Source organism: Carettochelys insculpta, chromosome 3, assembly GCF_033958435.1.
Source record: "Carettochelys insculpta isolate YL-2023 chromosome 3, ASM3395843v1, whole genome shotgun sequence".
In the NCBI taxonomy this organism is placed as follows: Eukaryota; Metazoa; Chordata; order Testudines; family Carettochelyidae; genus Carettochelys; species Carettochelys insculpta.
Genome location: NC_134139.1, coordinates 132,900,674 through 132,918,832, shown reverse-complemented (window position 1 = coordinate 132,918,832; position 18,159 = coordinate 132,900,674). Strand labels below are relative to the sequence as shown.

The window sequence follows — 18,159 nt, the reverse complement described above, 5'->3', positions numbered from 1 at the left end:
TCTTCAGTACTAGCAGAGGAAAAGAATAAGATATGACCTAGTACACAGTGGAAGCAGATCTTTTCAATGAAAGAAGCATTTATATAGCCCTGTTTCAGAGATTAGTCAAACTTTATATATAATTTTAATACAATTTCTGTTTTCTTCTCTACCTTATTCAACAACTCAGTTACAATACTGTTTTTTAACTTCACTGTTTTCAAATCCTTCTCCTTTGTTTTAGTATTCATGCCAGTATAGTAGAATAAGTAAAATTTTCCCATGCAAATGTAGTTTAAATTATCATTTTATAAAGTCAGTGCCTGTCTCTGTTCTCTAATGACTCATCTTGTTAATCATACCATGTAAAGGCTTTTCAAGAGAAAAAAAAATTCCTTTGCTCTTTTCAGGTTTCCTTTATTATAACATTTCAGAGACTACATTATGAATTTTAAAACTCAATTAAAATATTCTTCCTTTATATCCATTTATTCATTTACATGGTCATATTCACTTTATTTCCAACCCATGCAAACTCCTGTGGTCTTCTCCACAAAGATCGGCAGTTGCACGGGGCATCAAATTCTTCAATATATTAGACATTTGAGTCTAGAGTCACAAATAGATTCGGGCCATCAGTGGCCATTTTAAGTGCTTAAGTCCAAGAATGGGTTCTTTCCAGGCTTCTCAGAACTGCTCAGCCATTGCTAAGGCAGTAGGCACTTAAACTCACTTGTGATTTAAATTTTTGCAGTTAAAATTCCCTGGATACTTGAGTTTCTGCCTCAACTCATGCACACTGCAGCCTCTTTCCTGCTTTCCTCTGTCTAACTCACCTGTAGGACACAATCTGGTAAGCATGCCCAGAGCCTGCTTATGGGATTGGAGCCTGTAATGGCATGTCCACCCCACACTAACTGGTAAGAGGTTAATGGAGCCTTGGGGAGGTTGCACAGAATACAGCCGATAGGAAAGGGGCTGTGAGGAGCAGACATTTAGAATTGAGTAGGCCATCAAAGAGGAGCGTGAGGGCAGAGCAGAGGCAGTTGCTCCCTGGAGCCAGAGGAGGGAGCACTGGCTGCCTTTCTGGAGGAAGGAAGCTAGCACCTTGAACAGAGTGGTTCTTGGAAGAAGCAGGGGAGTGAGAGTAAGCCCCTGTATGTCTGCTAAGACTGGCCTGCTGAGGCCCAGAGATCAGGCTGGAGAAGGTGCTGGGGGCAGCACAGAAATGGCGCAGAGAAGTAGACTTTGAGGTCAGAGGGGACATAGCACATGGCTGCCATCTATAGGATCTCTGGGTCCGTAGCTGAAGTAGTGGGCAGGCCTGGGACCCCTTCTTAAGCCCACTTGCCACTGAGGAAGTTGCTGGGCCATGAGATTGTGATTCATCCCCCAGGAACAGGAGAACACAGAGTGTAGCACAGTTGGAGGGTTGTGCTCTACAGACGACAACATGGTCCTGGGAGCGACGTTAGTCATGGGGCAGAAGTGGTGGTGGCAAGACATCACCAGAAGAGGGAGTCATGGGTGAGAAGAGTTAATCTGCAGGACAAACAGCAGGAGGCACTGCTGTATTCTGTGAACACAACCACAGGCCCCTGTAGGTGAACTTGCACAAACAGTGGTGGGGAGGAGACTGCCTCACAGCTGTTAGCACAACAATAAGGCACTTGATTGGGAAGCTTCTAGTTCAAACCCTCGCTCTGCCTGAGTGGGAAAAAAGAATTTGTACTGAGCTCTGCTGTTTCTCAGAACAGTGCTCTAACCTCTGAGCTAATAAGGATCCCGCCCCTCGCAACCTCTCCTGCTAAAGTTCTTCAACAGGGACTTTATAATGAAAAGGCATTGGAGCAGGGGGACTAGCTCTCCCCTATAGAGACATCTGTCTCACTGGCACAATGCTTCTTTCATTAGTCACATGGGGCAGAACTGCTTTGAGCAGACAGTGTGAGGGAGCCCCTCATCAGAATTTCCCATAGCCCAGTGATTAGGGTGCTTACCTGAGGAGGACTAGGTACTTAGGTGCTTACTTTAGGAGGCCTAGGTACATAGGACACTTCCCCACAAGTTGGCATCCCCTTTTGTCTAGTTTAGGAGGTGCTCCACAAAATATGCTGGCTTCTGCGAATCCCATTGTGAGGCACCTATTTCTACCCATTCATTGTGTAGGGAGCCTGTGTGCCAGACTCAGGGTTTGTAAATATCATTGATTTTCTAGGTGCCCAAAATCAAAATAATCAGTGGCCACCACACTTATGCCCCTTTGTGAATGTAGCCCTGGAGTCTGAGTGCATTAGGGGGAGATTTCCAAAGGCTCAACAAGTCATTAGGAGCTGAACTTTAAATGTTGTTGGAAATCTCCTTCATAAAGCCCTGGCTTGCTGTGTCTATGGTCAGAATTCATGTATTAAATTTGGTGGTGCTGACATGTATCGGTCCAAGTCTACCATGTTTATAATATTTGTCCTATGTGTGCATAGATCAAGACAGCTTCTAATGAAACATGTCTTTCAATTCTGTGGTGCAATCACACATTTGAGAATCTAACTATAAGAAACTCTTGATAGAATCAGGAGATTAGAAGATGTTTTCTTGTACAAAGCTAGTATTGGTAATTGGGCTGGATCCTTAAATCTAATAAGACTGCTTTACACTTCTGGAGCATAGCAAAGCGAACTGAAAGACATAACTAGGGTTTTCTCTGACTATCCTCAAATGGCTCAGAAGTGTGGATTCTTGAGAGTAGGAGACCATGCTGGGAAAAGAGTGAAAGTCCTAGGAGGCCACTGCTAGACAGGATAGTTTAGTAGGCTGATATAATGAACAATTGTAAATAGAAACACTGCTTTCAAGACAAAGAAAATTAAGTTTCATTTGTTATTGTTTTCATGTAATTATGCAAAAAGTCTCAAAATAGGTTGCTTAGCTTCTAATGAGGAAGTCTGAACAAGAAAATAATCTGTATGCAAGAGTCAGATGTTTGCATTTGTAGTTTTTGTCTGAATGTCACACAATAGAAAATTCATCATTCTAAATTGGGAGGAAATATCAACAAAAACAAACTGCATTGTTAACAGAGTGGGAAGGTGCAATTTTTTTTCATAAAGCAGAAGGCTCTACACAAGTGATTGGCAACCTGCAGCCTCCGAGTGGCCCATCAGGGTTATCTTCTCGCAGGCAGTGGGACAGTTTCTGGCAGGCAGTGGGACAGTTTTTTCACATTAAGTATTTGCAGCCATGCATCTCCCCTGCAGTTCCCAGTGGCTACTGTTCATCATTCCCAGCCAATGGGAGCTGCAGGAGGCTGTGCCTATGGATGTGTAACATAAACAAACCGTCTTGCAGCCCACCAAAATATTACCTTTATGGGCAGTGTGCATCCTGCAGGCAGCCCATATTGTGCTACACTATCCAAATCAATGGAAATTTTACCTCCGGGGGGGCAGTGGATCGATTTCTAAAATGTCAATTAAAAAAGTATCCCTTTTCAGAAAGAAGCTTACACATGTGCCTAAGTCCCACTGAATTCAATAAACATGGGGTTGAAGTGAAGCATGTGCTTATGTGCTTCCTTGAGTAGAGAGGGAACTAACCATATGTACTTTGGTGAATCATGGCCCAAATTAGACAGGACTTTGTGTTTAAATGACTACATAGAGTAAGAATTATTTATTCTTCTAGTCTTTGCTGGACAATTCCATTCCTTGATTTATTCAAATGATCTGTTTACAGCAGTGAGGTTCTGTTGCAGCACATATACTGAATTCCTTACCTTACTATGGTGAACACAATGAGGATATTGCCAACTAATCCCATGGAGCAGATAATCCCAATTAGAGAAGGAAGGATAATTGTTTCTGCTGCATTGATCACTTGGTAGTAATGCCCTCCACTTCTTGATTTGTTGAACAAGGCAGATGTGCTATTCCAATAGGAAGGCTGGATTTCATTCATTCTTCCAAAATGTTAGATCCATAAACCTTTAACAGTAGCAGAAAATAAATTATGCATACACTATTGCCATTTGAGTATTTCATTCATCGAGCACAATAGCTTGAGATACAGGATTTTTAGTTACAGCTTGAATTTCATAAATAAAATCTTCCAAGTGCCAGTGTGTATTCATGAATTAACAGACTTAGATTGAACTGCTTTTTTAAAAAAATCTGGGGCACACTTTGTAACTTTAGTAAAATATATAAAACTTTTTAATATGTCATTTTAAGTCATAGAATTCATTCTGATCATGGAAATCCCAAGGGGAACTATTCTTTTATCTGCCATAGACTTAAGAAACTTATAAAAGTCACATAGGGTGAATCTACACTTACTGGCCGGAGTTCGATGTTGCCATGTGCGTTAAGACGCTCGGCCATTGACCCTGGTTCTTACAGCTATTGCATGCAGTAAGGGATGTCAGCGCGAGCCTGAAGAGCCCCAGTCTACACAGGGCAAGAAAGTTGATTCTAATATGTCACTTCTACCTACGCGAATGGCATACTTAGAATTGCATATTGGAAATTGACTTTCTAACCTAGTGTAGATGTAGGCTAAGGGCAAAATTTTCAAAAGGAAGCTCTAATTTTGATATTTTGAATGAGTCAATCTGGGCCTGATTTTCAGAGCTGCTCAGCTGTTCAGTTGGACTTCAAGATGATTAATGAGGTACAGATAATATCGAGCTTTTAGTCTCAATTCTGCATTCCTATCTTATGATTGATTTTTTTCCGACTTTTCCTTTGTATTAATTCTAGTTTTGTATCTCCCCTATGAAGTGTTCCTCATGTAGCATTACCAGTGTCACGTAGCATTTAAAAACCATAACTAAGCTATACCTACCCATGTGTAATAATTTGTCCTACAAATTTACCCAAATTGTGAGCTCAACTATAAAAGCTATTTGAAAGTTCATAAGATATCTTCAATGAACTATCAAACATGTATATGAGAAAAGGTGCAAAAATGACAGACTTATTCAAACAAAAAATCTACTGAAATAATACAAGGACTGTATTAAAATAATTGCTGATAAAGAAGAGAAGTATGGAACTAGAAATCAGTGACCCTAAACTGATGTTGGAAACTAGACTTAATTGGGGGACAAAATAATTTAGGAATGGGCTGTTCCATCCAACACCCCCTTTTGGGGTCCTAAAGGAGACTCTGGGGAAAAATGCCTACTGGAGTGAGTTTTACTGTCATGGCTGCTTCCCCTCTCATCTTTTGGGATCCCAGGCCTTCTTTCATCCTAATTCTGAAAGACATACTGACCAGGCCAAGCCAGACAAAGCAAGACAAATGACATCCTCATTTCAGTCAGACTCAGCTGAATCTAAGACACGATCTGAGATACGAGGCTTTGTCCCCTGGTTCCCTCCCCCACCCCTGACACACTATGGCTATGGCTATGGCTATACTACAGAGATCCTTCAAAAGAAGGTCTTCTGGAAGATAACTTCCAAAAAGCCTCCTTTCAAAAAAGCACATCCACACACAAAAAATTAGATTGAAAGATCTATCTGCTCTTTCAATAGAGAGCACCCACGCAGCCCCATCTCTTTTGAAAGAATGGGCCAGAGATTGAAAAATTGGGTGCCTTGAGGACTCCTCTTTTGAAAGAAGGGCACCGCAGAGCGTCTACACGCTTTCTTTTGAAAGAAGCTTTTGGAAGACTGTGTTCTTCCTCAAATGGGAGTGAAAGTGTGCCTTTGAAAGGAGCGCCACATTCTGTTGACTTATTTTCTAAAGCATGCTTTTTGTGTGTAGATGCTCTGCGTGATCTTTTGAAAAATCTTTTAAAAGAACTTGCTAGTGTAGATGCAGCGTATGTGACCTTTTTCTTCTCCAACTTATTTCTCCTCTTTCCTGTTCATCTCCCCTTTTCACTTCTGTTTAAAATAAATTTGGATTAGCCAGCCAATACTGGGTATTCTGCAGTTTTGCTGTGAGCTTGTGACCAGCAAGAGGCAGCAAACAGCAGTACCCTCAACAGCCTGATATTAGTACAAGTTTGCAAGGTCTTGGAGTGAAGTTGCAAGTAAGTCAACCATCAGACACAGAAGAAACATCTTCTACCATTGCAGCTGCTTCCTCTTCTGACTCGTGTCCTTGTGCTGTTTCATCTTATTAGGAAATGGAATCGAACTTTAATAATCTCAGCAACAAGGATAGTTCCAGACTGTCTCAATTTTTCTCTTTTCTCCAGAAAGAACCATCACTGCCATATTTGGCTATGTTTTCACTATAGGGTTTTGTTGACAAACTGGCACTTTGTCGACAAAACCCAGGGAACATTCAGATTCCCAGGTATTCTGTCAACAGTAAAAAAACAGAATCCAGCACTTTTGTCAACAGTCATATCCCATGCCCCACGAGGCATTAATGGACCCTGCCTGCTGTGCTTCCGGTTGGCCATTTTGTCGAGAGAGTGGGTGGGCAGTCCAGCCACTCTCTGTTGACAGAGAGGATCACCCTTGCGATCTCCTTGGTAATTTGGCTGCAATCTGTCGACAGAATTTTTGTCTTCCAACAAAAACTTTTGTAGACAAATCACTGTAATCTAGACAAAGCCTTTCATGTGAATGTCAGACAAAGGTCTTTTTCCTTTGATGAGCTCTCCCCAGCAAAACAGAAGGGAAACAAGGGATATTGATAAGATGAAAGGCCTGTTTAATGTTTTGCATTTCAAATATTTAAAGTGTTTTTTCTTCTCTTTATATATCTTTAATTAAAGGTTAAAAGGATTTTTAATGATGTGTTTGCCATGGGACTAAGCAGTCTGAGGTTTCTGAATGCCAAATCCCAAACCTTGTTTAACACTGTTTAATGTTGGATAGTCAGGATCATGTTAACAACTTTGGCTCACATATTCAATCTAAATTAATACAACACATGATATCCCCTGACAGAAAGATAATTAGGTTAGTTTGAAAATCATGAATTTTTTACAAATAACACAATATTATTTTTCATCTACCTTCTGTTCGTTGAATGTTTGCGGGGAAAACACCCACTATAATTCATGTGGGATCATTACACGTTTAAATCTGTTCTCACTGACCTGCCACTTAAAATAAAAGCACAAGGCAATTATTTAGATGCATAAAACATGACGTTTACAGCCTAAGTTTAGATTCCCACTTGGAAAATTGTGACCATGAGCCAGCTATATTTGATGTCTAGATTTTCCTACCCTGGGTGCAGCAGTCATGCACCTTGTTATCTTTATGGCATATGTTCACCTACCTTAAAATAACAGTAGGAAGCAAAGAAGGAGAATTGGAGGCTTTACTGCGGGGCAGATGAATGCCAAATGTAGTCATTGATTTTAGAAGCTATGTTGAGATGTAAACACAGTATTTATTTATCTTGCATTTAGAAAAGCAGTTCTCAGTAGCACAGTTATAGACACATCCATTTCACACAGAGTGAAAAAGAGTGGTAAAATCTGGTTCCTAGATAATTACATCAACAGATTTGGCCTTTTCTGTTGTCTAAAGCATTTCATGCATTAAGATTCTTGTAATTTATGAAAACAAGTTAATAAGGTCTTAGCTCAGGCCTAGAAATTTCATTTTAAGAAGCACAAACAGATGGAGACTAATAACGTAATAAAACCAAAATTACACAAAATGCACAATAAGAAGAGATAATGCTGTTGCAGCTTCTGAGTATCCAGTATCTTTATTGCCAAGATGATATTTTTGTAAGGTGCTAAGTATCTTCTTGTCTTCTGCAAATATATGGATATTTATTTTAAAATGTATGGGTAGCTATTCAAGCGCTGTTCATGTGTACTATTTTAGTCATAATTATCAGTGTACTGTCAAGGGAGCATACCATTGCACAGATAAGCATAGAATTAACTCCCTAGGAAAAGTTATTTATTGTAATGTGACAGACAAGATTAAGTTGTCTAGTGATGATTTGAGTACAAGGAGCAAGGTGTGTCCAGTTGCTTGTGATTAATATGATAAACTTTGGTATATATTATTCTGAAATTACAAAAAATGTTGGTGCCAATGGAAGAAGTATTTCCAGGATTCATTGTAGCGTAGTACCATTCCCATACCTTGTCTGCCCTTGTCTCTGTGTTTACTTAGCATAACTGATTTCTTCTGCTTTACCTCATAGCTCTTTCTAGGATGTAACAATTATTTCTCCTTCATGCTGTTCCCACCTTCCATCTCTAAATATAATAGATTGTTCGCAAGGCAGAAGCAAATGGAAGTGCTTAAATGGTTAAATAGTGGGGGCAAAATATGCATGCAACAGTAGTCTACTGTTGCATAGACCATGCTTTCTCATTTACATCAGCCAAAGTCCGTGTGTATCAGCCATCACCTCTGCTCAGTTTCACTTCGATCTCTTCTAATTTCATCATTGACATTTTCAATAGCACTTTCACCTCAGATTTTCTGTTTTGTTTGGTTTCTGCTTAGTGTAGTTGAGTTGGAAGGATGATGCATGGTCAGAACTTGATATGGAATTGGTTTTGGCTCTCTGATTACCTGCACTAATCTGGGCCCTGGTTGAACTCCTGGGGATATACAGCATCTTCTAGGGGGACAGCAACTCATCCAGTTATTTGCCTATTTTTACAACAGGCTACAGAAAAGCTTTACTGAGTCATTACAAACTAAAACTCAATATGGACAATGTCTTGTTTATATTGCTCTATGTATGATCCAGGGAAATGTAAGTATAATATTTATATTCCAGTTGCCTTATTTTATAATTATATTGTAGAAATGAGAAAGTAAGTAATTTTCCAACAATAGTATGCTGTGCCACTTTTGTATTTTTTTTTTTATTTTGTAAGCAAGTAGTTTTGAAATGAGATGAAACTTGGCTGTACACAAGAAAAATCAAACTCCTGGAGAGGACATAGTTAGTCTGGAAAGGTTGAGAACTACTGATTTAAGTCATCTAATAACAATCTGTGCACAGCTTACCAGAGATGCGGCATGCTTTGGCCACACCCTCTACATAAACCCTATGCCAGAACTGAGTGAGTGAGGGATGTGTTGCAGGTACAGCTACTGTCTACAGCAATTCAGTGCACCTCTGAGCTCCATCACAGATATGTGGGGAGCAATATCTTAGATGGGAAGATCAGGCTGCACCTGGCCTCTCTACTCTGCCTGAGCAGTGCGAAGGGCACAAGAGAGAATCTGGTCTTCAAAATATGAGAACAAATTACCATCATCATCATCATCATCATCAACAATCATGGGCTCAGCGCCTATTAGTGTCTGAGGCCTCTCTTACTATTTCCTTCCATCTTTCCTTGTCCAGTGCAGAGGGGCTTAGTCCACTCCATAATAAGAAAAAATCCCAGATCATCAAAGCCATTTAGGGTCATAACTTCCAGTGATATCAATGGAATTTAGGATCTTAAATATGTCTGAAGGTCTGGGCCACTGACATTATAACTATAGAAGAGATGGAGTGTTTCTCATCACATATATTGATTAAGAGTTTTTCAGGGCAGGAACAATCTTGTCATTAAATATATGTTCGGTGCCTAGCTCAATGAAGCCCCAGTCCTGACCAGGCTTACAGATGGTACTGTGGTACTTATTGTCATAAAATCATGGAGTCATAGGACTAGAAGGAACCTCAAGAGATCATGCAGCCCAATCTTCTGCACTCATGGCAGGACCAAGCAACATCTAGACAAGTGGTCTACAACCTGCAGCTCTAGAGCCCCATGCTGCTCTTTAAGAACTTCTTTGTGGCTCCCGACACTATAATTGCAAAGTAAAGAAAAAATCCTCCTGATTATTTTTGATAAACCATGAATGTCTAAAAGCACAACAACTCATGTCTAAATAGCAATGATATGTGATCTTGAAACTTTGGATAACTTACCCCTTTAATATGTGCACTGCATTGTAGGATATGATACTGTATCTGTCTTTTGATCATGTTGCTAATAAAGTCTTGATTTTAAAAAGGAAAAGGAAGCTTGTGACATTCCTATGGTGAAGGACAACACACATTTTAAGAAAGAAAACTGAAATTAAACGTGAAGTAAAATTGGCGTAATTAAAATGGGTTTGGGAGTGAAAGTCAGGAAGATAGTAGTTCAAACACACATGTAAAGTGTGAGGAAATGAATATGTAAATCATAGAATCCTAGGGCTGGAGGGAACCTTAGGAGGTCATCGAAACCAGCCCCCTGCCTAAAGTAATATCAACCCTAATTAAATCAACCCAGCCAGGACTTTGTCAAGCCTGGATTTAAAAACCCCTGGGGATGGAGATTCCACTCTCTCTCTAGATAACACACCCCCATGCTTCACCACTCTCCTGGTGAAATAGTTTTTCCTAATATTCAGTCTACACCTCCCCCTCTGTAGCTTTAGACCATTGCTACTTGTTCAGTCATCAGTCACTTCTGAAAACAGTCTTTCTATCCTCTTTTGAGCCTCCCTTCAGGAAGTTGAAGGCTGCTATCAAATCAACCCTCACTCTTCTCTTCTGCAAACTAAATAAGGCCAGATATCTCAGCCTCTCCTCGGATGTCATGAGCTCCAGCCCCCTAACATCCTGCAGTAAACAAGTGTCACACTACTGTACAAATCATTGTGTGTTCACTGTTCTTAAAATAAGGGTTACAAAAAGTATGGGTTGACCTTATTTATGAAGGACCATCTTGTATTCATATGCATTGTGGCTCTTGAATTATTGAGTTTCTACCAAATTTGCTATTTTGGTTGCCAACTCCGGATCTAGACCATCTCCATTGTTCGTTTAGCCTGATCTTAAACATGTCTAATTATGGCGATTCCACAAAATCCTTAGGCAATTTATTCCAATGCTTAATTTCTGGTTACGAAGAATAGTTTTTCCTTTTTCCTACTTAGAACAACTTTGAAAACCATTTTCATGTCCCTTCTTAGCCTTCTCTTTTCCAGACTAAACAAACCCAGTTTTTCCAGTCTTCCCTAACAGGTTATGTACTTTAGACCTGTAATATTTTTGTTGCTCTTCTTTGAGCATTTTTCAGAGTGTCCACATCTTTCCTGAAGCATGGCACCCAGAACAGGACACAATATTTCAGCCGAGGCCTGAACTGCACAAAGTAGAGTGGAAGAATTACTTTTCATGTCATGCTTGCAGCTTTTGAGCTAATACATGACAGAATGATGTTTGCTTTTTTTGAAAGAGTGTCACACTGTTGACTCATATTTCACTTGTGTTGCAGTATGATTCCTTGATCACTTTTCCCCATACTCTTTCCTACTCTGTCATTTCCCATTTTGTATGCGTGCAACCAATTATTCCTTCATTGTGGAGTTTGCGTTTATCCTCACAAAATTGCATCCTATTTACCTCAGACCATTTCATAAACGTTTGCAATGAGAAACGATCTCTTGAGATTTCTAGAAGAAATTATAATAAAATAAAATTAATAAAAACTACCCAAAAATCCCCACTATACAGTATGTTTCCACTCACTATAAAGAATTCATATTCAGATGGATACTAACAGAGAGATAGCTGTATTAGTCTGTGAGGGCCCACAATATGCTAATATATTTATGGCTGTCTTGGAACAATGATTCCTCAGCTCTTGTCCCCTATTAGCCCTCCTTTACTTATGATACATCAATGACATCTTTATCATTTGGACTCATGGTAAAGAGAGACTCTAGAAGAATTCCACAGAGACTTTAACAATCTGCACCCCACCATCAACTTATGCCCTGACCATTCACTTGAGAGACACATTTCCTGGACACTACAGTACAAATCATTGATGGCCTGATCAGTACCACACTCTTCTGGAAACCCACTGACTGCTATACTTAACTACACTGTAACACGTCCAGAGACTCCCAGCCCCTTGGCCTAGGGCGGGCGGCAGCAAAAAAGGGGTTAGAACACCAGCCCGTACTCAGTTTGGGTGATCAGCGGCTCACCGCTACAACACCATACAGGCCCCAGCCCTCAACCTAGGGCGGGGCCGCAGTTTACAAGAGTAGTATAGTTCTGGGCCCAGCCCTCAGTCCAGGGCAGGGCAGCAGTTCACAGGTAATAGTACCGTTCTAGGCCCAGCCCTCAGTTCAGGGTAGGGCAGCAGTCCCCAAGTACTAGCACAGTTCTGGGCCCAGCCCTCAGTTTGGGCGGGGCAGTAACACAAGGTACAACCACAGGCCCAGCCCTCAGTTTGGGGCGGGGCAGCAACACAAGGTGTAACCACAGGCCCAGCCCTCAGTTTGGGGCGGGCCAGCAACCCAAGGGTTTAAACACAAGCCCAGCCCTCAGTTTGGGGCGGGGCAGAAACACAAGGGGTTTAAGTGCAGGCCCAGCACAGGCTGGCCCTGTCAGGGAGGCGGGTAGGGGGTCGCAGGCCCTCCCACTCCACTGCGACCCGGCCCGGGGCCCTGGGGGTCGCTCACACGCCACCCCGGCAGTGGGGATCCAGACCACAACACACTGCCATGGGTTCGTGAGCGTCGTTCCCCGGGCCACTTCCTACCTCACCCTCTGCTGGTGGAAGGTCCCAGTCCATCTGGTCGAGGGGTCCCCCTAGGTCGGTCTCCTCTGGGTCATCCACCCTCGGGGGCTCCGGCCAGTCGTCCATAACAATGTCGTTAGGGTAGTCAGGCGGCGGCAATACAGGAGATGCAAGGCGATCCTGGGTCTGAGTGCTGTAAGGATCCGCCGGGACTCTGGGGCAGCCCGCTCCTCGGGCCTCTTCCAAGGCAGGGGGTCTCCGCTGGCGTGAAGGTCCTGGTAGGTCTGGGAAGTCCGGGTAGTCTCCTTGGGGCATATGGACCCGGGGTTGCTTGGAGCCTCTGGGGGCCTGCTCCTCCGGCCTGGCCGGGTGGCCACAGGCCCTCTCCCTTTGGTACCGAGGAGCTCGTGCAGGCACGTCCTCCCTGCCCGGAGGCCCTGACCCGAATGGGTCCTGAGTCCCACCTTTGGCTCTTCTAGCCCTTGGCCCCGCCCTCTGAGGGGCAGGCCTCTGGTCTCCTGACTCCGGCCCCGCCCACCAGGGCCTCTGCATAGCCTCCCCTGCCTCCGGGTCTGCAGGAGGCCATACTGACTCACTACATACACACTTCTAGCTTCCATCATGCACACACAACAAGATCCATCATGTACAGTCAAGCCCTTAGGTACAACCACATCTGCTCTGATCCTACTGACAGAGTCCAAAAACTACAAGATCTCTACCACACATTCATAAACCTGAATTACCCACTGGGAGAAGTTACAAAACAAAATCAACAGGGCCAGACGAACATCCAGAAACCAACTACTCCAAGACAGTTCCAAAAAACCCAATAACAGAATACCACTGGTCATTACCTACAACCCCAACTCAAACCACTGCAACACTTCATTAAAGATCTACAACCTATCCTTAATCAGGATGCCACACTCCAGAAGGCCCCAGGTGACAAGACTGTTCTCTCCTATAGACAACCTCCCAACCTTATGAGGATTCTCACCAGTAACCACAGGCTATACCACAATGATACCAATCCTGGAACTTTTCCTTGCAACAAGCCACGTTGCTAACTTTGTCCACATATCTATTCTGGAGATACCATCACTGAACTGAACCACATTAATTACAGAATCATGGGCACATTCGCCTGTTCCTTAACTAACATTATATATGCCATCATGTGCCAGCAATGCCCACGCACCATGTATATAGGATAGACTGTAAACACTCTTCAACAAAGTATAAATGGACACAAAACAGACATCAAAAAACTCCTAACTCACAAACCTGTCAGCCAGCACTTTAATATAGTGGGCCATTCAGTTAATGACCTGAAAGTCTGTGTTATACCAAAAAGGAACTTTAACGATCGTTTACAGAGAGAGTGCTCAGAACTCCCATCTATATTCAAAGTCAACACATGAACACATGGTTTGAACCAGGACAGCAATTACCTAGCCCATTATAAGGACTCTTTTACATATTTTGTGTTATCTAACTCTTGATTTCCCCACCCCACACCCACCTCCTGCCTCCCCTCTGCTTTTCTGATCTGTCAACCTTGATAACAATTTTTGGGCCTGTTGAGTCTATTCTGGTATGGCTATGATGTGAAGAAGTGGGTCTGTCCCATGAAAGGTCATCACCTAATAAATTATTTTGTTAGTCTTTAAAGTGCTACTTGACTGCTTTTTTATATTCATTTGGATTCATTATTAAAATGGCACCTTCTCAGTGGTGGAGGTAGTGACACCTTAATTCCTCATGCCGCACTACAGTAGTGTATGCTGCTTGCATAATCAAATATTTTGTCTCACTAAAGAGAGGGCTAAATGACCCTGACCGGAAATTTATCATTCCTTTATATTTTGGGGAATAAAAAACACCCTGATACCTGTTTTCAAGGGGAAGTGTTCCACTGCCCTTCTTTGCTACCAAAAGCCCAGGAACTGGGTACCAGCAGCACTGTATGAAATGTGAGGCAGGCACTCACTAATGACAATGCAGAGGTGTAATTTTCTTGCAACAGTCCAGAGCGATACACTACCAACCGAACAAATTAATCACACTGAAAGGTACAAAGAAATTTCTAAAACACATCATCTAAATTTGCTCAATTTTCTGCATCATTCCTAATTCACATAAAAAGCTTCCTTTCACGTACTATTGCAGCATATAATTTACCCCAGAATATTACACTTGCTACTGCTAGAATTCAAGTGAATACATAATTTAGCAATTATACACTGGATTTTAAATTTGAAATTATTAGACTACTTTTCAAACAAACAATCAGCATTTATTATTTGTACAGTGGCATCTAGGAGCCCTGCTCATTACAGGACCACACTGTATCTGGCTATCCAGAAACCACACAATGAAAAGCCCGTGTTTGCTCCAAAGAGATTATTATTATTATTATTTATGTACAAAATAGGAGAAAACAGATGGATACAGCAGATTGGGATCACAAGGAAACAACCCAGGAGGGAAGTAAATGTTATACATATGGAGTGATCAGTGACGCGAGTGCAAGGAGTTTAAGCGACATGTCCAGGTTCTGAATAAAACATAGCCAGCACCCTACTCCAACCAAAAGGTAAACTTTGTCAAGCTACTCAGTAGTACTTTTTTTACTCATATTGGCTACATCTACACAAGAGACCTCTGTTGACAGAAGTGACTGTCGGAAGGGATTTTCCAATAAAATTTCTGTCAACAGATAGCGTTTACACATAAAAGCAGATCGAAAGAGCAATCTGCTCTGTCAACAGAGAGCAGCCAGACTGCCCGGCCCTCTCTCGACAGAATGGCTGGCTGGAAACTCTGCAAACAGGACTGCCTGGTGAACCAGAAGCCCTGTCTGTCAACAAAAGGGCCCCAAGGCATCTACATGGCTGTTTTGTCTACAGAACACTGTCAAGGGAGGAGTTATACCAGAATGGATAGAGGTAGAATGCAGCTGGCAGATGTGCCGGGTTTTGTCAACAAACTGTTGACAAAGCACATTTTGTGTGTGGACACTCCACAGTTTTTCCCAACAAAAAGCCCAGTTTTACAGGTGAAAGCCTCTTGTGTAGACATAGCCATACTGTACATTACCTCAAAGCATATTAAATATATTAGAGGCACTACTAAACATATTAGAAAACTACAATAGATAGGCTACTTTTTACAAAATTGCCAATTTATTTCATTTGCACTACTTTTCTTGGTTGAAGGCATCCAGGACAAAGCCCTCAATTTAAACATCTCCCTTTGACTAAAAAGGGAATTTTGAATGACTTGTACTTCTTTGGAAGTCATTAGGAAGTTTTATATGCCAATGTGAAGCAAGACTGGGCTATGAATGTTTAAAGGGACACAGTAAACCACAAAAATCACATTTCTTCGTCAAAGTTTTGGATCTGCTATAGTTACATGGAACACCTAAGATTACAATACCTGAAGCTAATACATAGTCAAACCTTCTATGTCGAGTGTCATATAACATAAATCAGCATTTAAATGCAGAGATGTAACTACATACTCTACACTTTGCTAAAATAGACAATAATTTTTATTCGAAGCGCATTGCAGCAAGAGTCAAAATACACAAAAATCCAAGATAATATTAGGGCACCGATTTATTTCTCTTAATGACAAATCCTGTCCTCATTTTTATGATACAGAAGGATTCCTTTTTCAATAGAATCAAAACATTTCTGCTATGTAGAAGAGCAGTTTTGGGGAGGCCAATTTATGTACGTAATGTTTGCTTGTGCCTGAAAACCCAGCTGTGCATGGGTCCCTCATGAGGTCACAGTTAAAAGGCAAAATGGGTGTACTTATCATCTTTCATACCACACACAGGAAGTTGGTACAGCAGTCAGAGAAAATTACCTGATTTAAAGAAGGTAAATTATAACTTAGTTCAGGTCACACGGTTCCTACTGCTTTCCAAAATGAGGGGGAAATGGATAGGAAAAAAAGGGCTGTGTAACAGAAAACATTATTGAGTAGACAGCAGTACGCCCATATGCCTGTTGTGCAATTATATGGGCTATTCACATCTGCACAGACCAGAACAGATTATTTTTGCTACAACCTCTAAATTTATTGTGCAACATTCTCAAGACTAGATCCAGTTTACGTATTCCAGCAACTTCCACTCCTCCCTCCCAGTGCCAAGCTGACAACTTCTGTACAACTATTCAGAAAGCATTCCTTTTCTTGCTGCCTGTCTGCAATCCCAACATCCCAAAAATCTTCTAACATGAGATTCTGCAAAGCTGAAAAAAAGGAGAAATGTACATAGACGGTATTTTAGTTTGTGGCAAGAAGTTAGATATCATGGTGTTGAGGCAGTGAGAGCTAAACAGAACAGAATTCCCAATGCTAATGTTTTATCATTTTTCTAAGGCTACAGCTGCATCAGGAAGAGTTAGCAACTATAGTGTTAACTGCTCCAGTTCTATGGAAAATGATTATAAACCCAGCGTGTACTAGTCTAAGTGGTTTTCAGATGCCAACACAAAATGTGCTCAGCTAGAAAATATGTCATGAATGTATGGGGAAGCAAGAGCTTCACAAAAATCTAGGCTTTTGTCAGGAAAAACTGCTGAGTGTCTACATGCAAAATGTGCTGTGTTGACCATCTGTTGACAAAATTCATCACATCCTCCTGGTGCATTATACCTCTCCCAGTTCAGGCATAACACCCCTCTTGACAGTGTTCTGTTGAGAAAACAGCCATGTAGATGCTCCAGGGCCCTTTTGTTAACAGACTGGGTTTGTGGTTTACCAGGCTGCCATTCACAGAGCTTCCGCTCAGCTGTTCTGTCAAGAGAGGGCCAAGCAGTGTGGCTGCTTTCTGTCAACAAAATGGATTGCTCTTTTGATCTGCTTTTGTGTGTAGATGCAATCTATTAACAGAAATTTTGCTGGGAAATCCCTTCTGACAGAGACTTCTGTCAACAGAAGCTTCTTGTGTAGACATAGCCAAAAATGCTGCAAGGCTGCTCCCTGCAATCTTTCAATTCCTTTGTTTTCTGGTTCATTCATTGCCAATTTCATTAGTACAGATTGATTTCATAGAGCAAACTAACCCATTTGTCCTCTGGAATCTCTTCTTTCCTTTTGCAGCAGAACACACATGTAATATTACTCATTGCTGAATATTGGAATTTTCCCCTCTGCTGTTACTTCTTATTTAAAAGGATATTTTATTTATATTTTAATTATTTCTGATACGTTCTTTCCCCCTCTAGGTTGTGCTGGTTCCTTAGATCTTAGACATTTTCTAACCCATTTCTCTGTTCCCATTTATTTCTTGAGCACTTGTATGCATGGCTTAGAGCCAAATGGCATTTTTTTCCATGATTCTGACCTTGATGATTATGAAACTAGTGAGACAGGATTTCAGGTTGGTAATTCCATCATAACTACTTTAATTTAAAGCTTTTAATGATTTAATGTGATGGACTATGTCTCCAATGTCTGCGTCAATGTTAGCCGGTGGCCAGGTAATGTGCGGTGAGGTACTCCCCTGGGTCCTAAGCAACCCAGTTTTTTTACTGTTAGAGCAGGCAGCTCCTAGCACTCTCACCCACGGCCAGGCTGTAGTAACCAAACGGTTAAAGTTCTTTTGTTGTGCCGGCTGTGTTGCAGTGACAAAAGGGTTAACAGCAGGGTTAGGCTCAGAGCTTAACTAGTTACAAGTTTATTAAGCT

General features: G+C 41.5%; 1 protein-coding gene across 1 annotated transcript in view; it reads right to left on the bottom strand.

Annotated features, from left to right (window-relative positions):
- MCHR2 (melanin concentrating hormone receptor 2) overlaps positions 1-18,159 on the bottom strand; it is a 76,399-nt gene that overhangs the window by 43,725 nt on the left and 14,515 nt on the right. The window contains exon 3 of the mRNA XM_074988839.1: positions 3,752-3,959. Coding sequence (XP_074844940.1) covers positions 3,752-3,933 — 182 coding nt within the window. The 5' untranslated portion in view covers positions 3,934-3,959. The remainder of the gene's footprint in view (positions 1-3,751; positions 3,960-18,159) is intronic.